General features: G+C 45.1%; 1 protein-coding gene across 10 annotated transcripts in view; it reads left to right on the top strand.

Moving 5' to 3' along the window:
* The window catches only part of LOC146355965 (uncharacterized), a 66,972-nt gene that overhangs the window by 23,210 nt on the left and 19,018 nt on the right, over positions 1-24,744 (top strand). For 2 of the 10 annotated variants that reach the window (XM_084831351.1, XM_084831350.1), the window contains exons 7-9: positions 156-749; positions 1,100-1,162; positions 2,500-4,078. The exons of 4 other annotated variants lie outside the window; for them this stretch is intronic. In XM_084831351.1, the coding sequence (XP_084687477.1) occupies positions 156-749; positions 1,100-1,162; positions 2,500-3,050 (1,208 nt within the window). In that variant the 3' untranslated portion in view covers positions 3,051-4,078. Of the gene's footprint in view, positions 1-155; positions 750-1,099; positions 1,163-2,499; positions 8,719-13,620; positions 15,685-19,392; positions 24,733-24,744 lie in introns of those variants that run through there. 4 more of the 10 variants (XM_084831349.1, XM_084831354.1, XM_084831359.1 and 1 more) reach the window with 4 other exon arrangements.

The raw sequence follows: 24,744 nt of genomic DNA, 5'->3' as shown, positions 1-24,744 counted from the left end.
GTTCCTGTCCGTGCCTTCCACCGACCTCCCCTTCCACCCAGCGCTACTTTTTCAGAAAAATAACAATGAAAACTTGGCTCCTAGCTCACGGCGCCATATTCAAACGTGGCTCGTTTTTTTTGTTTTGTTCGTGTCCACCATCTTCCTCGACCTAGGATCCAGTTTCACGTCGTCTCCGGACCCTGCCCCCGGCAACTCGGGAGGTGCTTCATTCTCACGGAGTTCCTCTTGCCCTACCCGGGATTTCACTGGCTCGCACTGGAAGCACCCCCGCTGGACGGATGATGAAATCCATGCCTTTATTGAGATCTGGGGGGACAACTCAGTGCAACGGGCCCTCTTCTCCAACTACCGGACCGTCTCCCAGTTCCAGTGGATCTCGGGTGAGATGAGGGTCCGTGGCTATGAGCGGAACTGGCTGCAGTGCCGGGAAAAGGCCAAACATCTCCGGAAGGGCTACAAGGACTGCCTGGAAGGGAACAGTCACTGGGGGCACGGACGGCGGACGTGGCCCTTTTTTGACAAGCTGAATCAGTTCCTGCGCATTGAGCAGGACCTGGTGGTTCCCCGCATCATCCGGCACGGCGACGTCCAGCATCGCCTCGTCGACCGTCGGCGCAAAATGATGAGGAATGCGGCGAGTCAGGCGGCCAAACCTTCCCAGATTCAGGAGGACCATTCAGGGTCACCAGCCTTCAAAGCACGCAAGGGTGACCATCTTCCCTTGCCCAGAAGATCAGCAGTTCCAGGTTGGTGTTGATTTGTTGCTGCTGTCTCCACCCCACCCCTGTTAAGCATTTTCAGCTTTCTCTGTGTGTGTGTGTTTAACCTTTTATTAATACAAGATCTGTACAAGTATAACAAAAGTAGTCCCCAGTATAATCTATCTATATATATCACACACACATGATTTCCCCCAATGGCTCACCAGACTTCCCCATTTTAAAAACACGTGTAGATGTATTTGCACGCCTCTCATGAGAAATTCATGTGTCCCACAATGGTGCAATCCGCTCCCCTTTCACAGATGTGTTGAGTTTGCCTCTCATTTAATGCAGTCTGTCTAACCCTCGCTCCTTTTCTTCTCCTTTTCCTCCAGGCTTGGCCACTGAACATACGTCAGCACGGGAGTACTTAGTAGCTGCCGTTGAGAACCCAAACCGTAAGTTCGTTTTCGCATCGTGCCACTTACTATGGGCAGTAATGTTGGATGCCACTCGGCATAACCGGTGGTCTTATATAAGAACATAAGAGGAGCCCTGCTGGATCAGACCAAGGGTCCATTTAGTCCAGCATTCTGTTCACACAGGGGCCGACCAGCTCGCAACAGGGAACCCACAAGCAGGGCATGAGCGCAACAGCACCCTCCCACCCACGTTCCCCAGCAACTGGGGTACATCGGCTCACTGCCTCTGGTACTGGAGGTAGCATGTAGCCATCAGGACTAGTAGCCATCGATAGCCTTCTCCTCCAGGAATTTGTCTAACCCCCTCTTGGAAGCAACTGGGCGTTTGCAAGAAATGGTGCCCAAAACGCACTTGGATATGTTATTTTCCCTTACATACACACCCCAAAGCTGCCACTTGAAGCTGCATTCATTAATTTATTTATTCTAGCTATATGTTGGGTAAAGTCCAACATAAGTCCTACTTAGAGTAGACCCATTGATATAAATGAGAGTTATGTTAATTGGGATTAATTTAAATCCCATTCATTTCAGTGGGTCTACTCTAAGTAAGACTTACGTTGGATTTCACCCATTGTGTCATCCTTCCAGCATGGAACCAATATCCCAACCCCTATCCCATTTTTCTCTTACGCTGGTTACCCTTAATCCAGCACATTTTGTGATTGTTACTTCAATGCTTTACACACACACCCCTGCCCATATAGGCTTACAATCCAATATAGATTGTATTATATAGATAAAAGTGTATCCATTTCCATATCTGGTGTCCCCTGTTAACTTGCTGAGCTTCCCAACATCTGTGTATCTTAGCTGGAGCCTTTTCACTCCAGTCTTGCAACTCTATTCTAGATGTGCTTTTTCTGACCTGTAATTGGAACTGGGCAGGGTTAACCACCTGTTATATGCACAAGTCCTGACATAGGGTTGTATCCAATGTTAGCTTAATTTAAGTCCCATTCATTTCCACAGATCTGCTCTAACTAATAGTTAGTCTGCTAGGACTAACATTAGATACAACACGCAATCCTTTTATAAAAACAAAATAGCTTTGGGAGGGAGGAATTCAAGTGCAGAAATAGCATGGATGAGGAGATGCTTAACCCTTTCCCTCCCTATTCCAAATATTCCCCTTCCCCAAGGGTGATGAGATGCTTAATTCTCTCTCCGTTCCAAATACCCCCTTCTCCAAGGATGAGGAGATGCTTAACCCTTTCCCTCCCCATTCCAGATCTTCCCCTCTCTAATGATGCTTTTCCAACTGCAGGGTTCCAAATCCCAATCCTTTTTGACTCCTGTTTCCCCTCCAACAGGACGCCCGAGGCCAGCTTTGACCGGCGCTGAACGCATGAGGAACTTCCGCCGACGCCGTAGGGAAAGGAAACCAGAGGCCACCCAAGCCAAGGCAGGCACTGTTGATCGCTCTGCAGAAAGCCGGGTTCCAGCCCTGGGGGAGGCTTGGGACAATCGCCCTGCGCCGCGCAGTGAAATTGAGAAGGCGTGGGAGGAGCGCAAAAGGGAGGCCGTGGACAAGCTGCAGGGCTACTTGCGTGACAAGGGGCTGGAACTCCAGGACCCACCCTCGAGCCGGACGGGGATTCTCAGGGAGATCTTGTCCATCGTGTGCGAGAGCCGTGCTGCTACCTCCCCACCAGCCCCCAATTCCCATGTTGAAGGCGCTCCCCTTTCTCTCAATAAGGCACACTCGGAGAGGCCAGTGGTTCCACATGCCCCTGTGGCATCCTCCAAAAGCATGGGTGCCCCCTCCCAAGCCCACTCTCCCCCCAAAGGACAGGCCACCACATCGCAGAGGAGCATGGGCCTGAAACGAAAGCGAACTCTGCCAGCCCGGTTCCAGTGTTAAACCTTTTTGGCTCCATCGGCTGAGTCGTTAGGTGACATTTCCTTCTGGTTATCCTTTTTAAGATGCGCTCAATTTCCTTGCTGCTGTCGGGTTTAAGGATGTGCATTTTATACCAAACTCTCAAGTAGCAAATGTGAAGGTGCATAATCGATAATAAATAAAATGTTTGCTTCCGCTTCTTTTGCCCTATTTGGTTGGATGGCTTGGTAGTGAGGATTGTGGGTGGATTTTTTGGCAGTGGGTAGACTTTTTGCGTGGCCCAAGAGGCCTTTTTGTCCCCACATCTAGCTGCGAGCTGGAGATATTCAGCCAATCTCATAGGTCTGGCCCTTTTCTAAATAAACACCCAGTACAGCTATCACATCAGGTTTTTTGTTTTATTTGCAACATGCAGTATTAAAAGATGGGCAGCAAATCAGTAGAGGTTTCCCAAGCTTGTTAGGTGATGGCTCTTAACTGTAAAGCCCAAAACAGCTTGAGACTTGGATATTCAAAAGACCGTCTTCACCTGTATGTATTTCCTCAAGTAGTCTGCTCAGCATCTGAGGTCCGGCTCTGGGTGCCCTTGCCAGGGTACCCCTTATCAGGAACAGGGCCTCCTTAGTGGTGACACCAACTTTATGGAATGCTCTGGAATGCTTTCTCCAGGCCAGCGCACCTAGCTCCTATATCTTCAGGCACCAAGTGAAAACTGCTTTCGTGAGGTCTTTGGGACTGGCAGAGGCCATTTCTGAGCATTAGATTTTTGTTTCTGCATTGCTGCGTATTTCTAGGGTTCATGTTTTCCCCTGTCTCTTTCTATTTTGCTCTTTTTTTATTTCTTGTCATTTGATGGTCTGTTCTTAAATTCATTTGTAAGCCGCACTGAGTTCATTTTTATTTTATAAGATTACATCCCACCTTCCTTAGTAAATAAAGCATGTATATCCCTTTACAGGAGCTGCTTCGGAAGCCAAACCTAGTCCAAGGCTGCAGTTCTGTGCAGTTATGTCTGTGCTCCCCTTCCTCACCTGGAGTGCTTCGATGGTTTGTAGGTAGAAACACAAAAGGAAGGACCAGTGAAAGTCTGCAGGGTCAAGCAAGTGCGGGAGGCTTGGAGTATGAGCCAAGAGACCTTTGCTTTGCGCCAAAGACTCACACTGTAGATAATGCAGAGCCTTTGGTACTTGCAGGCAGGGTGGAAAAGCGTATATATCCAAGTGTATATCCAGCTGGGGTGACGCCATGGCTCAGTGGTAGAGCCCCTGCTTTGCCTGCAGGAGGTCCCAGGTTCGATCCCCGGCATCTCCAGGTAGTGCTGGAAAAGCTCCTACCAGAAACGCTGGAGAGCTGCTGCCAGTCAGTGTTGATAACGCTGGGCTAGATGGAGCAAAGGTCTGACTCTGTATAAGGCAGCTCCCTATGTTCTTGTGACACCAGTCATGCCTCCTTCCTCACTCAGCTCTTCCCTCCCTCCTGTGCACACCTACCTGAGAGTAAGTAAGTTACCTGTTGAACACAGTGGCACTTAAAGCACACTCTCATACACTATACTCAGATGTAAGTCGTAGTTTTAGGGGAGCCAGTGTGGTTCAGTGGTTAACGTGTTGGACTAAGACTGGGGAGGCCCAGGTTCTAGTCCCCAGTTAGCCATGAAGCTCACTGGGGTACTCTGGGCCTGCCCCTTGACTGTCAACTCAACCTACTTCCCAGGGTGGTTGTGAGGATAAAATGGAGAGGAGGACGATCATGTAAGGCGCCTTGGGCTCCTTGAAGGAAAAAGCAAGATATCGATGTAACAAAACTTGCTGAAGTGGTAAACCTGTGCCTTCACCGGTGGAGGCTCACAGCATTGAATGTTCTCTCTACACACACATTTTCCCTGCGTGTAGAAAACTAGCATGTCAGGGAGAGGTATTCGAGGCTAGGTGTCTATGTGCAGGGCTTTTTTGTTTATAGAGGAGAACTCCCATCATGTTGAGCTTGCACCTGTAGTCCAAAGCGGCACAACCCATACACAGTTTTACCACCCTGGGGGGAACTACACTCATAACTCTGCACCCTCGACACAAAGTGCTGATGCAGTACTGTGAAATGCAAGCCTCTCATCCATTTTCAACTCTCTCACCTCGTATTGTTGCCTCTGAGAAAGCCACATCTCCCCTTTTGGTATACACAGGGAACAATGTTCTATTTGGTGTTGCTAGGAGTTAGATGTGGAGGTGCTCACTGAGGCCTGCTGTTGTTCTCCCACTTCCTGCACACTGGTGATATGAGGCTGGTCTTGCCATGTCGTTAGAAGAACTTTGTTCCAATATGTTTATTTTGGGGGCTGGCCTGACATCATATTCGTACGTTTATGTAGTTGTGGGGGGGCGGTCTAGAGTGGGTATTGTTTGGTATCATTGGTGAAAGTAGAATGTTAAATGCATGTGCAGCTGCAAAAGCATCTGTGGCACTGGAATTGGAGAGTTGGGAGAGATCTTAAGAGGTCATCCAGTCCAACCCTTTACTCTGTACAGGAATCTTGCTTCTACAACATCCCTGACAGATGGCCATTAAAAACAACCAACATCTCTAGAAATCCTGGGTGAACAACAGCAACAAAGAGGCTTAATGTGGTCCTAAATGATCATAGAATTATAGAGTTTGAAGAGACCTAAGAGGTCATATAGTCCAGCCCCCTGCTGAATGCTACAACGCAGGATGCTACAGCATCTGTTGTATTGGTAGTAGGAATGACTAGGAATGAATCAGCAGGCCTCAAAGACAACTGTTCTTTATTTAGCACACACAGAAGTAAAGAATTTCTCAGAAGCTCCACCCACTGTTGCCACACTCAACTCTACAGAAGCTGCCAAGGTTCAGAAACAACTAATCCACAGTACCCCCTAGGATACGTAACAGCATCTTTGACAGAAGGCCGTCCAGCCTCTTCTCAAATATCCTCAGTGAAGAAGAGCCCACCACCTCTTTTGGCAGTCTGCTCCACGGTCAAACAGCCCTTACCATTAAGAAGGTTGGCCTAATGCTTAGCTAAATCTCATTCTCTGCCATTCCCACCCATTGGTTCTAGTCCTGCCCTCTGGAGAAGCAGCAGTGAACAAGTCTGCTCCATCTGAACGGCAGCCTTTCAGATATTTGAAGACTGCTCTCCTGTCTCCTTAATGATCTTAAAGAACTTTTCTTCAGGCTAAACATATCATAAGAACATAGGAAGAGCCCTGCTGGATCAGAACAAAGGTCCACAGTGGCCAGCCAGCTGCCACTGGGGAACCCATGGGGAACCTGCAAGCAGGATATGGGTACAACAGCGCCCTCCCGCCCGCATTCCCCAGCAACGGGTGTACATAGGCATACTGCCTCTGCTCCTGGAGGTAGCCTACAGGCATCAGGACTAGTAGCCATTGACGGCCTTCTGTTTGTCCAATCCCCTTTTAAAGCCAGCCAAGTTGGTGGCCATCACTACATCATGTGGAAGTGAATTCCAGAATTCTCCCCTTAAACTTAATCCATTTCCTCGGGCTACGCAACTTCTGCATCTGTGGTGGGCTTCATACCGAGATACGTTCACGCTATATCACTATGCCACGTGCAAGGCGAGGCTTTTTCGCCCTTGGAGGGATGTAGCCGGTTGGGTTTTCTCTGCCCTTGTCCTGGAAACTGCACTGGTGTGCTTCCTGGTTTGCCGCTCAGCTTGATGCGCTGGGCAAGTCTCCAGCCTAAAGGAGCCATGTGTCCGGTTTTTCCTGCGACAAATACACGCGGTATTGGCAGCTCACCCGCAGGCGAGAGCCACTAGTTGCCGTTCTCCATTTTGCCGTGCAGAGGATCTCCTGACTTATATGTGCAAGGGTGCAGTGTAGCTCTGGGTCGCACGTTTTTTGATTAGCAGGGACTCTTACATCATCTGGCACCCCTCTCCCCAGTTCCCTGTTCCCTCTGAGCTTGCGGAGTGGTTTTTCCCAGCAACAATGCATTCTTCCCTGTTGCAGTGGAAAGTGTTTTGGGGCAGCTTGTCTTGAATGGGCAGTGAAGAGCCATGAGCTTTTCAAAAGACCTGCGCCTGGTGGAGGTGAAAACTGCTAAAAGTGTTTTGTTGCTGTGAGCCAATACAGCTGCCTGAATTTTTTGGACTTTCCTTGGGAGCGTGGCTGTGGGGACCATCGTGATGCGTGCCTGCACTTCAAACTGTACCACTCCCCCAGTGAACGCTTGGGCTGCTCCTCATATTTGCTCCGATAGGCAGGGCTCTTCCGATTATTCCGGAGGGCCCCCTGGCATGGAAGAGCATGCTCCTTAGCCAGTTTCACTCCTGCCTCACCCCAAGTGGGACACTGGATTCGGCTCTCGGAGCAGAGAGCAGCTAGGGAGACACGTGGACCGAATGTAAAACGTCTGCAATTCTCTCGGCTGATGACAGCCTCGGGATGTCCTGTGACTCCCTCGTGGGGCAGTCAGCCCAGTCAGCTGGCAATGGCAGGGAGGTGTTTGTCCATGCAGACCCAAACTCCTGAGCAGTGCAAGCCCCGTGGCTGGGACCGATCTCTCCCTCCATGGCGCAGGCAGAGCAGGGTGCAGGCCTGAAATATGTGGGCTAGCAGAAATGCAGAGCAGTGAGCCGACCACATGAGTACAGCAACACAATCATGTGAGCTGGTTTATTTAATGTGTGTGTGTGTGTGTGTGTGTGTGAGAGAGAGAGAGAGAGAGATCTACTTTGCGGTATGTGCAGCTATATGCAGTTTTGGTTATGTGGAAGCGGTAGCCAGGGCGGTACAACCCCGTGCCAACGAAAAAATGCCCCTTGGAGGAAGGACAGGATAAAAGTGAAATAAGTAGTTACCAGCTCAGAATGGTTACACTTGTCAGGGCGGGTTGCTCAATGGTTAAATAGAAGCAAGGTTGGTTGGTTTTGTATTTTTTAAAAAGTGCATTAAAAATGTTTTTTTGTATTTTTTAATGTTTTTTGTTTGTTTTGTTTGGTTACAATTTACAATAAAAATTGATTTAAAAATAACATTGTTAGTAGCATTCTTTACTTTGTGATGAATTTTGATGCAAGAATTTGACAACTGTGAGCATTATTTGGTATTATTTGTACTAGTTTTTTGTTTTTGTTTTAAAGACGCAAAGTTGTATCTCCTTTTAGCACTCCCATTGATGGCAGCATTTCAGCATCTCTCCCCAGAAGCCCCTAACTCTCGCGGGAGGAAGCCCTGAGTTACTTTTCGTGGCCCCTTGCTTCCTCCTCGTCTTTAGCGGATGTAAAATAAATTATGCAAAATCTAGACACATTGGCATAATATATGCAGACTCTAATATTCCACTTTTCTTGGCAGGATTTAGGGGTACCATCTGAAAGGGTTTTGATTTTTTTTAGGATAGAATGAACACAGTCCAGGATGCTAAAGGAGGGAGACATGATCTTAAGAGAAATATGAATGTAGCAGAGAGATCCGGAATCAGCTGGAAAGGGAGATAGGGCAGATGGGAATCCCAGCAGAAAGGAGGTTGCAAGAGACCAGAAAAGAGGTCACCTGAGCATGGACACAATTCCTCTGTCTCTGCAGGTGACTAGAAGGGAGGTCAGCTCAAGGTGGAGAATTCTCTGTGGGGAGGAAATGAACTGGAGGATGCACCCAAGACACTACCAGAGATAAGCCAAGGGAATGTGCCAGTGACAGCTGAGATGCATGAGGAAAGATGTGAGTCCAACTTGACATGGGGGAAGGAACCTCTAAAAGCTCAAGATGAATCCAGCAAGCTCTCAGAATGTCTTGGAGTTGCCTGTAGCAAAACATACACAGTGAACACAAAGGAGGGAAAGCCCTTGTTCTCCAAGTATGGTAGAAGGTAACATCAATCCAGACTTGTTACGAAGCAAACTGGAGAGGATCAGTCTGAGTGTTCCATAGTGGGGAAGAAATTCCAGCAAAATGCGAGCCATCTGAGAAGATATGCAGGAGAAAAATTGCACAAATATTCTGAGTGCAGGGAAAGCTTCCATCAGAGAGTGCATCTGCTTAAACCTCAAAGCAGCCTGACAGGAGAAATCTTACGCTTGCCATGAGTGTGGGAAAAACTTCTCTCGGAGATCGCATTTGAAGACCCATCTGCAGATTCATGCAGGAGAGAAACCTTCCAAGTGCTCTGAGTGTGGGAATAGCTTTATTTGGAGAATAACTTTGATCAGACATCAGAGAATTCATACTGGAGAGAAACCTTACCAATGCCCTGCATGTGGAAAAAGATTCATACAGAATGTACATTGCATGAGACATCTGAGAGTACATACCAGAGAGAAAACTTACCAGTGCCCAGAGTGTGGCAGAAACTTCTCTCAGAAAGATACATTGCTTGGACATCAGAGAACTCATAAACAACAGAGAACACACAAATGCCCAGAATATGAGGGAAACGTTGGCAAAGAAGATGTGCTGATTAGCCATGAGAAAATTAATCTAGGATATTAAATAGTCTGACAGTCTGGGGGTTTTTCATTGCAAATTTCATACTTACTACGCTTAAGCAGAGTGACTTAAGTTGCAGTCTGAAGTATTCAAACTCACGTTAAATGCCCAGAATGTGAGAGAAATTTCTCTTTGAGAAATGCATTGATCAGAGAACTTGAGACAGAGATCTTACTAGTGCCCTAAAAATGCAGCAATTCAGCATCACAGCATCCATGTAAGACATGCATGGTGTGGAGAATGTGGATAGGGAGACATTTTCCTCTGTCTCTCATAACACTAGAACCTGGGGTCATCCCATGAAATTGGTGGGAGATTCAGGACAGTTAAAAGGAAGGTCTTCACACAGCGCAGAGTTAAATTATGGAATTCGCTACCGCAAGATGTAGTATGGGCACCAATTTGGATGGCTTCAAAAGGGAGTTAGACAAATTCCTGGAGAAGAAGCCTATCAGTGGTTGCTAATCATGATGGCTATGTACTACCTCTAGTATGCCTATGTGCAGCAGTTGTTGGGGAACATGGGCAGGAGGGTGCTGTTGTCCTGCTTGTGGGTTCCCAGTCAACAGCTGTTTGGCCCCTGTGTGAACAGAATGCTGGACTAGATGGACCCTTGGTCTCATCCAGCATGGCTCTTCTTATTTTCTTAGGAGTGCGCAACTTGTGGCCCTCTAAAAGTTTTGGCCTACAACTTCTGTCATCCCTCACCATTGGCTATGCTGGCTAGGGCTGATGGGAGTTGTAGGCCAAAACATCTGGATGTATGACACTGATAGAGTTCCTGCTCATGTGAGTCAGCATCGTATGCCACTTTGAGAAGTAAGTAAAGATTGTTGGGCCAGTATCTTACTCCCTAGACCTCAGTGACTTGCCTTTAAGGTCTGTGGCAACAGATTTCTTTTTCTCCATTCTTCTTTAGCAACCAGTTCGCATCCCCCAGCAACCCAGATTTGGCACACATGCCTCCAGTTGCTGATACCTATTGTACTTTTGAGAGTGTGAAAGTCTTTGTTGTTGTTCAGTTGTTAAGTCGTGTCCGTTACTCTTCGTGACCCCATGGACCATAGCACGCCAAGCCTTCCTGTCCTCCGCTCTCTCCCGGAGTGTGCTCAAGTTCATATTCATTGCATCGGTGATGCTATCTAGCCATCTCATCCTCTGCCATCCCCTTTTCCTTTTGCCTTCAATCTTTCCCAGCATCAGGGTCTTTTCCAGGAAGTTTTCTGTTCGCATTAGGTGGCCAAAATATTTGAGCTTCAGCTTCAGTATCTGTCCTTCCAATGAGCACTCAGGGTTGATTTCCTTTAGGATGGACTGATTGGACCTCCTTGCAGTCCAGGGGACTCGTAAGAGTCTTCTCCGCCACCACAGTTCGAAAGCATCAATTCTTCGGCGCTCAGCCTTCCTTATAGTCCAGCTCTCACAGCCATACATTACTACTGGGAAAACCATAGCTTTGATTAGACGGACCTTTGTCGGCAAGGTGATGTCTCTGCTTCTTACTATGCTGTCTAGGTTTGCCATAGCTTTCGTCCCAAGGAGCAAGCGTCTTTTAATTTCATGGCTACAGTCACCGTCTGCGGTGATCTTGGAGCCTAAGAAAATAAAATCTGTCACTGCTTCCATTTCTTCCCCTTCTATATGCCAGGAAGTGATGGGGCCAGATGCCATGATCTTAGTTTTTTTAATGTTGAGTTTCAAACCAGCTTTTGCACTCTCCACTTTCACCCTAAGCAAGAGGCTCTTTAGATCGTCTTTGCTTTCTGCCATTAGGGTGGTATCGTCTGCGTATCTGAGGTTGTTGATAATTCTCCCGGCAATCTTAATTCCGACCTGTCATTCATCCAACCTTGCATTTCTCATGATGTACTCTGTATATAAGTTAAATAAGCAGGCTGACAATATACAGCCTTGTCGTACTCCTTTCCCAATTTTGAACCAATCGGTTGTTCCATGTCCGGTTCTTACTGTTGCTTCTTGACCCTCGTACAGGTTTCTCAGGAGACAGGTAAGGTGGTCTGGTACTCCCATCTCTTTAAGAATTTGCCAGAGTTTGTTGTGATCCACACAATCAAAGGCTTTAGCGTAGTCAATGAAGCAGACATCGATGTTTTTCTGGAACTCTCTTGCTTTCTCCATGATCCAGCGACTGTTGGCGATTTGATCTCTAGTTCCTATGCCTCTTCGAAACCCCGCTTGTACTTCCGGTAGTTCTCAGTTCACATATTGCTGAAGCCTAGCTTGTAGGATTTTGAGCATCACCTTGCTGGCATATGAAATGAGCGCAATTGTACGGTAGTTTGAACACTCTTTGGCATTGCCCTTCTTTGGAATTGGAATGTAAACTGACCTTTTCCAGTCTTGTGGCCATTGTTGAGTGTTCCAAATTTGTTGGCATATTGAGTGCAGCACTTTAACACCATCATCTTTTAGGATTTTCAATAGCTCAGCTGGAATACTGTCATCTCCGCTAGCTTTGTTGTTACTAATGCTCCCTAAGGCCCACTTGACTTCACTCTCTAGGATGTCTGGCTCAAGTTCAGTGACCGCACTATCATGGCTATCAGGGACATTCAGATCTTTCCTGTATAGTTCTTCTGTGTATTCTTTCCACCTCTTCTTAATCTCATCTGCTTCTGTTAGGTCCCTGCCTTCTTTGTCCTTTATCATGCCCGTCTTTGCACAAAACCTTCCCTTGAGATCTCCGATTTTCTTGAAAAGATCTCTAGTCTTTCCCATTCTGTTGTTTTCCTCGATTTCTTTGCATTGTTCATTTAAGAAGGCCTTCTTGTCTCTCCTTGCTATTCTCTGGAACTCTGCATTCAGTTGGATATGTCTTCCCCTTTCTTCCTTGCTTTTCACTTCCCTTCTTTCTTCAGCTACTTGTAAAGCCTCATCAGACAGCCACGTTGCTTTCTTGCATTTATTTTTCTTTGGGATGGATTGAGTTGCTGCCTCCTGAACAGTGTGACGGACCTCCGTCCATAGTTCCTCAGGCACTCTGTCTATCAGGTCTAATCCCTTAAATCTATTCCTCACCTCCACTGTATATTCATAAGGGATATGATTTAGGTCATACCTGAATGGTTTAGTGGTTTTCCCTACGTTCTTCAATTTAAGCCAAAATTTTGCAATAAGAAGCTCATGATCTGAGCCACAGTCAGCTCCAGGTCTTGTTTTGACTGACTGTATAGAGCTTCTCCATCTTTGGCTGCAAAGGACATAATCTGATTTCGATATTGACCATCTGGTGATGTCCATGTGTACAGTTGCCTCTTGTGCTGTTGGAAAAGAGTGTTTGCTATGATCAGTGTGTTCTCTTGGCAAAACTCTATTAGCCTTTGTCCTGCTTCATTTTGTACACCAAGGCCATGCTTGCCTGTTATCCCGGTGATTTCTTGACTTCCTACTTTAGCATTCCAATCCCCTATGATGAAGAGGACATCTTTTTTTGGTGTTAGTTCTAGAAGGTGTTGTAGGTCTTCATAGAACCGATCAACCTCAGCTTCTTCGGCCTCAGTGGTTGGGGCATAGACTTGAATTACTGTGATGTTGAATGGTTTGCCTTGGATTTGTACTGAGATCATTCCATCGTTTTTGAGATTGTACCCCAGTACTGCTTTTCCCACCCTTTTGTTGACTATGAGTGCTACTCCATTTCTTCTAAGGGATTCTTGCCCACAGTAGTAGATATAATGGTCACCTGAATTAAATTCTCCCATGCTTGTCCATTTTAGTTCACTGATTCCCAAGATGCCGATGTTCAATCTTGCCATCTCATGTTTGACCCCCTCCAGCTTACCTTGATTCATTGATCTGACATTCCAGGTTCCTAAACAATATTGTTCTTTACAGCATCGGTGTGAAAGTCTACACATCTTCAAAAACAAACAAACAAATTTCATCTTGTCAGCAACACACAGATTGGCTTAAGCTGTGATCCTAAGCACACTTACTGGGAAGCAGCACATGTTGGTCTTCGTGGGATTTACTTCCAAACAAACCTGTTTAGTATTAAAGCTGCTGTTCTGTCAGTTGATTTTCCTCCAGGAAAGGAGGTTGGAAGCATCTAAACAAGAGGTGACCAGAACATTTTTCTCTCTCCTCTCTTTCTCTAGGATGAGAAGGGAAGAAAATTCAAGACTGAGTATTCTCAGCAGGGAGAAAGTGTCCTAGTGGGAACATGTGAGACATCAGCAGAAATATTCCAAAGGAACATTCTTATTACAGCTGAAATTCATGCGCAAAAGTGTGAATCCATGTTTGGGAAGGGCCAGCATGAATGCAGTGAACTCACAGAAGGTCTTACAGTAGCCATTAGCCAAACTTCTGCAATAAGCCCAAGGGAGGGAAAGCCTGCAAGATATCACTACAAATCAGGACTTCATTTGAAACATACCAGGGAAGACCACAATGGATGTCCTGTGGAGAGGGAATACCCTCAGCAAAAACCAGATCTTAATAAACATTGGAGAATCAAAGCAGGAGAGAAACCTTTTAAATGTCCTGAATATGGAAAACGCTTCAAATGGAGGAAAGATCTGGAGAGACATCAGATAATTCATACTGGAGAGAAACCATACAGATGTCCTGATTGTGGGAAATGATTTAAACAGAGAGGAAATTTGTTGAGACATCAGAGAATTCATGCTGGGGAGAAATTGTATGAATGTTCTGAGGTTGGGAAGACTTTACCTCAAAGACCCGAAAGTATCCATGCAGGAAAGAGACATTGTTAATGTCCAAAGTGTGGGGAAGGTTTCTCTTGGTGTGATAGTTCGACTAACCAACAGAGAAAATATTCCATGAGATATCTTATGAATGCCCCAAGTAGTGGGGAAAGCTTTTATCACAGTGGCAGCAGAAGATAGTTTTGCATCAGAAAATCTTTATGTAGGATGATATATATGCCTGCCTAAGGACTGAGATCTGTTGGAGGAGCCCTCCTCTATGTCCCACCAGTGCGAGACATACACTATGGTGGGATGTGGGAGAGGGCCTTCTCTCCTGTGGCACCCCAGTTGTGGAATGCCCTCCCCTTGGAGGCCCGATTGGCGCGTACATTGGTCTCATTTTGGCACCAAGTAAAAACATTGCTTTTTACCAAAGCCTTTGAGGGCTAAATGCATTCCCTAAAGTAGCACACTGTTCTAACTGTTTTATTGTTTTAGATTTTAATTTGTATTAGCTTGTTTAATGGTTCAATATGTTTTTGGGTGTTTAAATTGTTTATTGTTTTATACTGCTTAAATAAATCTGTATGCTGCCCTGAGAACTTAGTGATATAGGGCAGGATACAAATGTTCTAAATAAATAAATTAAAATAAATAACAGAAGTTGTACTCTGAGAATTCAGTAATGTATAGGGGGAAAAAACATAAATAGCAACTTTCATTGTGTTAAGAACTAGTAGGCAAACCTGCCTGTACTCTGCAGACTAAACAAATGTCACATATTAGACGCTATAAGTCCCAGTGCTTTTGCATGCTGTCATAAAAGGAAACTAAATACTTTAATATAATCCTTGAGCTTCTCACTGGTCAGGGATGTGGGGAGTATATAATATTTATTTTATTTATTTATTTCTATACCGCCCAATAGCCGAAGCTCTTTTCATGCTTTTATTACATTTATATCCCGCCTTTTTTCCTCTGCAAGGAACCCAAGGTGGCTCACATGATCCTCTTCCTCTCCATTTTTATCCTCACAACAACCCTGTGATGTAGTTTATGCTGAGAGTGACTGGCCCATAGTGAGATCATGGGCGAGTGGGGACCACAACCTGGATCTCCCCAGTCCTAGTCCAATGCTCTAACCACTATACAACACTGGAAGTTAGTTCCCATTAAACTCTGTGGGACGCTATCAGTGGCTACTGTTCCTGATGGTGATATGCTACCTTCAGTATCGGAGGCAGTATGCCTACGTACACCAGTTGCTGGGGAATATGGGTGGGAGGGTGCTGTGGCACTCGTGTCCTGCTTGTGGGCAGCTGTGTGAACAGAATGCTGGACTAGATAGGCTTTGGTCTGATCCAGCATAGTTCTTCTTATGTTCTTATGTTACTTATGTATGAGTAAACATGTTTTGAATGGAGCTAAAAAAACACATTTTAAACCATTGTCCCCATCACATCTTTCTTCTCTACATCACTACCATATTCTGAACTTACATGGTCGCTTTATGATAGATCAGAACATTGGTCCTTTTCACCCACAATTTTCTGCTCATGTCTTTGGCACAGGACCAGCACTACCATCAGGCAGAGTGAGGCAGTCACCTCAGGCGGCAGATGCTGGGAGGCGACAGCAAGGTATTGGAGGACAGAGCTGAGTGCCAAGCAGCCTTCACTGTGTCCCCTAAGCTAACCTGCTGCCTTCAGGAGCAGCGGAGGATGCTGTCCCATTGTCAGTGTTGAAGAAACAGTCCAGTTGGCTTTTGTATATGGAACGGGAGAGGGTGCCATCTTGTCTTTGACTCAGGCAGCAGAATCTCTTGGGCCAGCCCTGCCTTGGTAGCAACTTCACAAGAGCTCCAGCAGATATTTTGCCAGCTATTCTACCTGAGATATTTTAAGTGGAAAGGCCAGAGAATACCACCTCTGAGGTGCTGTGTCACTGACCTAGGACTTTTCCCTTAGAGTCTGTAAGTATGGCGGGTGGGGTCAGGGGAAGAAAAACAGTGCCACACATCAATCAGGACCTGTCATGATAAAGGCATGGGAGAGAAGCCATATTTACATCCAGGTGGGGGTAGATTTCTACCCAAAGAGGTGGGCAGTAACATATATTTTTACTTAGCATTTTCTAAACTACCCTTCATCGAAATGGAAGATCTGTATTATTCCTTATTTATTAATTAAATTTATGTACTGCCTTTCCACCCAAAACGTTGGTGGTGAACGATAATAAAATACAGATTAAAGGAAAAACTTCGTTAAAATGTAATGGAGAAAGAACTTAAAATTGAAAATTCAGCAGTGAAAGACATAGCCAGCACCCAATACGTTAAACCGCCTTCAGCAGCAGACTAGTTAGTTACTGAAGGCCTGTCTGAATAAAAACATCTTTGCCTGCCGGCGGAAGGACAACTGAGAGGGAAGCCAAACAAACCTCCATCAGCAGGGAGTTCTAGAGACTGGGAGCAGCCACTGAGAAGGATTCCAGGGCAGTGCAGAAGACATAGAAAGTCATAAGAGCAAATACAATACTATAAAAACAACACTAATAACCATCAAATCCATATCTATAATAACAGAGGATGTTTGTTTTATCTGTCCATCTGTCAGTGCCATTGAACCAATACCGTGAAACCTAGACACCAGAAACTTGGCATGCATGCTAAAGGGGCCCTAGAGGTGTGCATCTTGGGGTTTTGTTTTGTTTTACAATGCATTTGTTCATTTGTTGTTGTTGTTCAGTCGTTCAGTCGTGTCCGACTCTTCGTGACCCCATGGACCACAGCACACCAGGCCCTCCTGTCCTCTGTTCTCTCCCGGAGTGTGCTCAGGTTCATATTCATTGCATCGGTGATGCTATCTAGCCATCTCATCCTCTGCCGTCCCCTTCTCCTTTTGCCTTCAACCTTTCCCAGCATCAGGGTCTTTTCCAGAGAGTTTTCTCTTCGCATTTGGTGGCCAAAATGTTTGAGCTTCAGCTTCAGTATCTGTCCTTCCAATGAGCACTCAGGGTTGATTTCCTTTAGGCTTGACTGATTTGACCTCCTTGCAGTCCAGGGGACTCGTAAGAGTCTTCTCCAGCACCACAGTTCGAAAGCATCGATTCTTCGGCGCTCAGCCTTCCTTATAGTCCAGGTCTCACAGCCATACATTACTACTGGGAAAACCATAGCTTTGATTAGACGGACCTTTGTCGGCAAGGTGATGTCTCTGCTTCTTACTATGCTGTCTAGGTTTGCCATAACTTTCCTCCCAAGGAGCAAGCGACTTTTAATTTCATGGCTACAGTCACCGTCTGCGGTTAAATTAATTTAAATGTTATCTGTATTTTTAAGCCTGCAGTACCGCCTTTGGTCACTAGATGGCAGACTTCCCTAACCAGTGTTGCAGTTGATACAGTTGGAAGCCAGGGGATTAGTCTGAGGGGCAGAGTTACACAGTTTTCCCTTCTCCAGGTTGGACAGGGACCCCCTTAGGGGGATGAAATGGACAGACCCCTCCCTCAGGATCTATAGGGACGCACCATGGCAGGGGCTGTGCCTAGGGCTGCCAGTGCCCCTGGCTTCTCTCAGACGGGGTGGGCACCATGTGTCCAACTCTGAAAGCTGTGTTACTTTGCTCAAAGGCTTTGCCTTAACAAACAAAGGGCTATTCCAACCTGTGTAAAGCTGGGTCCATTTGCTAGTAAATAATAAAAGTGAAAGGCAACACACTAAAAAACGTTTTTTTCTTTACTAAAACTGTACAACTAGGCAATATATTACCAGTATAAAGGCAATATATTACCAGTTAAACATTCCTTGAAGACATCAGAGAATCCATACAGGGAAAAAACCACATAAGTGCTCTGACTGTGATAAACTTCTCTTGGGGAGAGCTTACTAAACATCAGAGGACTCTCATAGGCTAGACACCTTCTGAATAACCTAGCTGTGGGAAACGCTTCAGTCAGAGAGAGAGACATCAAGGAATACACACTTGAGAGAGACCATGGGTGTGTTTTTAGAGTGGTACTTGTTTCAGTCAGACAGAAAGAAATGAATGAAACATCGTACAAGAGGGAACCCCCCCTAAAACCATCCCAAGTACTGGTGAATCTTCTCTTGGAGAGATGTGTTTTTTGATCAGCCGTCAGTAAATTATGAATATCTTGCACATGGGAAAAGCTTCAGTCAGAACAGTTGATTCATTAATTGTCAACATCTCTATGCAGGTCATAGAAAGTGTTTTTATAATTCCCTGGATTATAAAGCCAGATTTGATCCACAGTTTTTTCCTCATGAAGCCAGATTTGACCCACAGACCTGCTCTTGCTGACCCCTCTGATAGTCTGTCATATTCTACACATGAAGCTTCATTTATCAAATTCCACCTCCTTATGAGCAAGTAGGCTGGTTTAGACCACAATCTGAAGCAGAGGTGTGAGCTGTTTTAAGGAATCCTAAAATGAGGAGAGTTTTGGCAACATAGTGGGACTTAACATGCAAGTAAGCATGCTTATGATTAACACATTTTTAAGCCACTTTTCCTAATGGTGCTTTCTCCCAAAGCAACCTTAGAGTTGTATTTTTGACGGTGTTGAAACTTCTTGGGAGATGAGTGATCTGTGATTGCCTCACAAAGAAAAAAAATGGTTTAAGTCTGAATTACACCATTGCGCCTTTGGTAGGGAAACCATATGGGTAACACTTCATACATTTGATGAAGTGGACTCCTGTTGACAAGAACTTATGACATAATAAACAATAGTTTTTTAAGATGCCACAATCCCCTTGATTGTCTTTGCTGTGACAGACTAACACGGCTACCCCTCTGGAATTTGCCTGATGTGAGGTGTCACCAATTGAATGGACACTACCAGGTCTGGTCTTCAGTCATTTACATAATTTCTTGTCCCCAAGTTAAAATACACACATTTGCTTGACTTAAGTATGTTGCGTATCTTATAACAGTTCAGGGGAATTTGGGTCATTCGCTTGCTGCAGGATTTTAACTTTCATTATTCATACACACCATCCTGAATGTAAAGAGAAGGGTATCACATGACAGGAATATAGATTCAGGAAAGAAAGACAAGTTTTATCAGCAACATCCTAACTTCGCTAGCGAAGGAGAGAGGTCAGGAAGGAAGGCCAGCAAGAAAGAGGTGGCAAGAGTCTAGAAAAGAGGTGACCAGAATCGTAGACAAAAAATCCTCTCTCTGTCTCTTCAGGTAATGAGAACAGAAGTCGGATGAAGATGGAGATCACCCAGGTGGGAGACACTGAGGCATTAACAGAATTATCCCAATGGAACATTCCAGTGACAGCAGCCATTCATGAGCAAGGTTGTGAGTCCAATGTGGAACAGGGGAAGAAACCAGTGAAGGGAGAGAATGAATCCAGGGAACTTTTACAAGGTCTTACAGCTTCCTGTAGTGAAACCTCAGTCCTGCACTCCTGGGCAGAAAATCCCTTAGTTTCTAAACAGAGTAGAAGACACCACTACAAACCAGGACTTGTTATGAGACCTACTGGAGAGGACCATGTTGAATGTCCAATGTGGGGGGGAAATAGCCAGCAAAAATCAGACTATCAGAGAATACAAATAAAGGAGTCACTTTTTGAATGCCCTGGGTGTGGGAAATGCTTCAGGGAGAGAGAGAAATGGATGCAACATCAGCAAATTCATACTGAAGAAAAACTGTTTGAATGCTGTAAGGGTGGGGAAAGTTTCCATCAAAGAGAGAATTTACCAAGAAGGATCTGTGCTAGAAAGAGACTTTATGAATGTCCCGAGTGCAGGAAAGACTTCCATAATAAAGGAGATTTAATTAGACATGCGAGAATCCATACTGGAGAGCGGCCATTTGAATGTTCTCAGTGTGGCCAATTCTTCATTCAGAGAGTTCATTTGATGAGGCATCAGAGAATCCACACAGGAGAGAAACCGCACAGCTGCCCCAAGTGTGGGAGAAGCTTCTCTCGGCGTGATGAGTTGATCAGGCACCTGAGAATTCATGATCAGGAGAGGTATTATGTATGCCCTGAATGTGGGAAAAGCTTCAGTCACAAAGGCAACCTGGTTAAGCATCAAAAGAGCCATGTAAGAGAGGTTGTACTCTAAACTTGAATATAGAAAACGTTTCAGTAGCAAATATTGTAATAGAACTGGAAGAGAAGTCTGCTTGCAGTCTGTGCTGAATAAACAAATATTACATAGACACTGCATGTCTTCAGTGTGCTCTCATAAAAAGAACTAATTTTTTTGGCATTGTCCTTGAAGATTTCACTACTCAGAGAACTGGGAAGCATATCATAATAATTCCTGGGGAAATTATTTCCCATTGATGTCTGTGGGACTTACTAATGAAATGTGTTTTGATGGCACCATGAAGTCAATTTTAAACCGTTGTTTATTTATTTGGCTTGTACCCCGCCTTTCTGCCAAAAATGGCACTCAAAGTGGCTTACAATTAGCAATAACACTTGATAAAAACAAAATAATAAAACAAATACAATAAACACAGTTAAAAACAACAATAATGTAAAAACAGCCTCCTGTCATGGCTTTCTCCTCTTACCCGTCTGTGTTAAACCTGGGGCTGGATCCAGCCAAGATCCACACTAAACAGATTTGAAGGTACCAATATGATTCCTGTCCATTTATGTGAAAGAAAGAGTTTATTGATGGAAAAAGGATGCAGATAATAAAGGCAAAGAGAAGCTTATACACGGCCCTCAGCTGGTATAGATCACAGTCCCCTCAACTGGTGTTGCTCTGGTTCCCTCGAAGCTACAGGCCTTGTCCCGGGGCTGTTTTTCTGAGCAGATGGCATGCCTCTCCCTCTCTCAGGTGAGAAGAGGGAGCAGGCCAGTCGGTCCAGGATTTTATAGGGCTTGTCTCACTGAGTGAAAGACTTTCACAAGACAAGACACATGCCTCTCTCCCTTCATCAAGGAGGAGAAAGGGGTGGGGTGGGGCATAATTTATTGGCAGGAGAGAAAGTCTCTCACAGCAGAGACAAACATTCTTATAAGGAAAGTACACACCATGCAAAATAACTGTTGTGCATTATCTGGCTGTTGTTATTAGCAAAAAGCGCTGACCTTCACTGTGCAGCTATGAAAACCAACTCTGACTTCATAATAGTTGCCAGCTGCTCCACCAAATAAATATACGCATGCTACTAGACACTGCATATGAATTTGTGCAAGTTCACAGCTGACTCCTCGCCATTCTTCTGAAACCGGGTCCAATACACCTTCCCAACACTTCTGCCTTAGAAACAAAACCAAAGCACAACTACTCAAAACTGAGAATCCATATGGGAGTGAAAACCACACACATGCGCCAACTGTCTGAGAAACATCTCTTGGATAGAGTGGAACTGAACATCAGAGAAGCCATCTTGGCTAGATACCTTTTGAACAGTTACATTCATAAGACATTAATTCAGCATTAAGGAATGCACACTGGAGAGAGATCATAGGCATGTTCTCGGGGTGAGAATTGCTTCAGTGAAAGAGAAGACTGAATGAAACATCTGAGAATTAACAGAGGAGAGAACCCCGCAAAAATAACCTGAAAGTTGATCAGACATCAGCGAAGTAGAGAGAAGACAGAAACATTGTGAATGTACTGAAAGTGGGAAAAGCTTCAGTCAAAGCAATGTATTCAGACTATGCAAATATTTCACTTATAGCATTTCACCTCCTTAAGAGGAAATAAGCTGGTTTTGGAAGCAGTCTTAAGCATACGTACTGGGAATAGTTCCCGTTCAACATGGTGGGACTGACTGACAAGTAAATGAGTTAGGGATTAACGCATTTAAAACCCATTGTACTTACCTGTGCTGTGACCCAAAGAACCCTGGGAACAGCATGTTTTAGGGGTGCTGAAAACTTCCTGGGGGATGAGAGGGCCAGGGCCAGCCCAAGACATTCTGCTGCCTGAGGCAAAGAACAAGATAGTTCCTCTCCCATTCCATATACAAAAGCCAGCTGGACTGTTTCTTCAACACTGACAATGGAATAGGAGCAGGCTAGCTTAGGGGACACAGGGCAGGCTGCATGGGCCACAGCTCTCTCCTCCACCACCTTGTGCCACTTCCCAGTATCTGCTGCCTGAGGCGACTGCTTCACTCTGCCTCATGGTAGGGCCAGCCTGTGGTTGCCTCACAAAGAAAAATCGCCAGGGTTTAAGTCCAAGTTAGGAGTTAAATCCAATGTTATACGAGTGGACTTCCACTTGCACAACAGGAGTTTGCCCGCCTGCAGCTCCCTTTGCCAAAACTGCTTCAAAGGGTCCCCCAACCCTGTGGAACAGATTTGGGGCACATGCAGGGAGCTGCAGGGAGGAGGGGAAATTGGATCCTCCAGTGATGTCCATTCTGCTGGCAGAAGAACACATTTGGATACAATCCTATAACTCAGTCCCTTTCGAACGGAAGCCGTGATGTGAGTTGTATCCAATAAAACAGAAATTAGCAGGTCTAGTCTTCAGTCCTTTACATGAAAGCCAGTGTGGTGTAATGGTGAGAGTGTTGGACTGAGACTTGGGAGATCTGGGTTCTAGTCCCCATTCAGCCATGAATCTCATTGGGTGACTGGGCCAGTCGCTGACTCTGAGCCTGACCCACCTCACAGGGTTGTTGTGAGGATAAAATGGAGAGGAGGAGGACCCTGCGAGTTGCCTTAGGTAATCCTTGCAAGAGGGAAAAAGATGGGATATAAATGTAATAATAAATAGATAGCACCTTTCCCGTCCCTTCACCATGATTGGCAGAAGTACAATAAATGATGCAAAGTAGATTAAAATACACATCAGGTTATTTTGCACATCTCGCACAGTTCAGGGGAATTTGGGTCAATACCTTGCTGCACAGTTTTGGCTTTCAGTATTTTGCTTGGAATACTTCCAGCCCGGAATGTGAAGAAAAGGGTGTCATGTGACAATGGGCAGAGAGGCAGGAAAGAAAGATGGGTTTTTAGCATCAACATCCTAACTCAGCTGGGAGGGAAGTGTAGCAATGAGGTTCAGGAGTCTTGAGATGCTTCCACACTAGGTGTCTAATGTGGCATTGCCATGCTTTTTTATGGGCCACCCATATGATGCTGTGATCCAATTATTGTCATCCTATTATTTTCCCGGGGGGGCGGGGGGGGGCGTGTCTTTTCTTAGAATGCAGGAAATCTGATTTTTTCTTTCAGAAGAGTAGAAGCATAGCTCCATCTTGACAGCCGTAGATTCTTGTAGTGCTGCTCTTCCAGCTTTTTAAAGGGGCAAGGTTTTGATATGGGTCATGATGCTTTGGCTAGGTGAACCTCTCAGAGCTCAGCACACATTCATTATAGCCTTTGCAGCAGGTGCTGTTTTATGACCACCATTTATGTTTATTTTTTATCTATTAATTAGCACTAAAATGCTTTTCCAGCTATGGCGTTGGATCCAGGATCTGCCTTCCACAGGTGAAAGGGGCCTTCATTGTGAGGAAAGGCTCTGTTCATGGAAGGGCCTTCTGCCCAGTTTGTGGGGATGCTGCCTTCCCTACACACCACAGCTCACCCCATCCAGGAGGTCTCTTGACTTTGTGTGTAGCATTTTCAGTGGGCTGGAAGAGCTGCCCTGGGAAGGAGGGGGCAGGGGAAATCCATTTCCGCCGGCACAGTTGATCCAGCTTAAATCTAGATCCAGTCCGTAATACTTTAAAATAAAACACAGGTATAGTCTCTTGAAGTCGTATGAACCTACTCGTACACTGTGATAGGCCCTTCTCCGAGAGAGAATTGGAGGATGCCAACAAGAAGGAGGGCCTTTTCGGTGGTGGTTCTCCAATTCTGGAATGCTCTCCCCAGTGACATCTGCCTGGCACTTACATCATATTTTTGGTGCTAGCTTAATATTTCCTCTGCTCCCAGGCATTTGAAGGCATATGATGGGACCTCTTAATTTTGTGTTTTTATCAGATCTTATATTTTATTGTTAATTATTTTAGCTGTTTGAAATTGTTTGAAATTTGTGTATGTTTTAATCTATGATTGTAAGACATGTTGAGTCATTTTTTGAGAAAGCTGTCTAATAAATTGAATTATTAATTATCATTATTAATAACGATAATGATGCTATAACACAGTAAAATATTTCTATTATACCACTATAACACCATAAAACAAAAATTACCATTATATATGGTGTTATAGCACTATACCTTCCTTTCATTTAAACCGATGTGTTCTTAGCCCAAAAAGCGATTTAGGGCTACTTTTAAAAGATTGGTTTTTTTTAAATCAAAATCATAAAATGGTGCTCTCTGCAAAGGTTATAGTGAATGTGTGCTGAACTTCAAATGGCTGCTCAGGTGAACTGGACCAGCTCCACCCTCAGCAGCAGAACATGCTCACTGTTATGGATAGAGTATAGAGGGATGCATACAAAGAAAATCTGCAATACTTCTAAAAGTGTGTTAACGCTAATTACGATTCTGCTTGTAACAGTGATAGGGTAGCATTAGGAACCACTTGCCTGGAAGCAGCCAAGAAAAGAGGTGACGTTCCTGCACATAGACAAAAAAATCCTCTCTCTG

Source organism: Heloderma suspectum, chromosome 2, assembly GCF_057233095.1.
Source record: "Heloderma suspectum isolate Gila_16-S chromosome 2, 16-S_ref, whole genome shotgun sequence".
Taxonomy (NCBI): domain Eukaryota; kingdom Metazoa; phylum Chordata; class Lepidosauria; order Squamata; family Helodermatidae; genus Heloderma; species Heloderma suspectum.
Note: the sequence above shows the minus strand (reverse complement) of the source record. Positions and strands in the feature narration are given on the sequence as shown.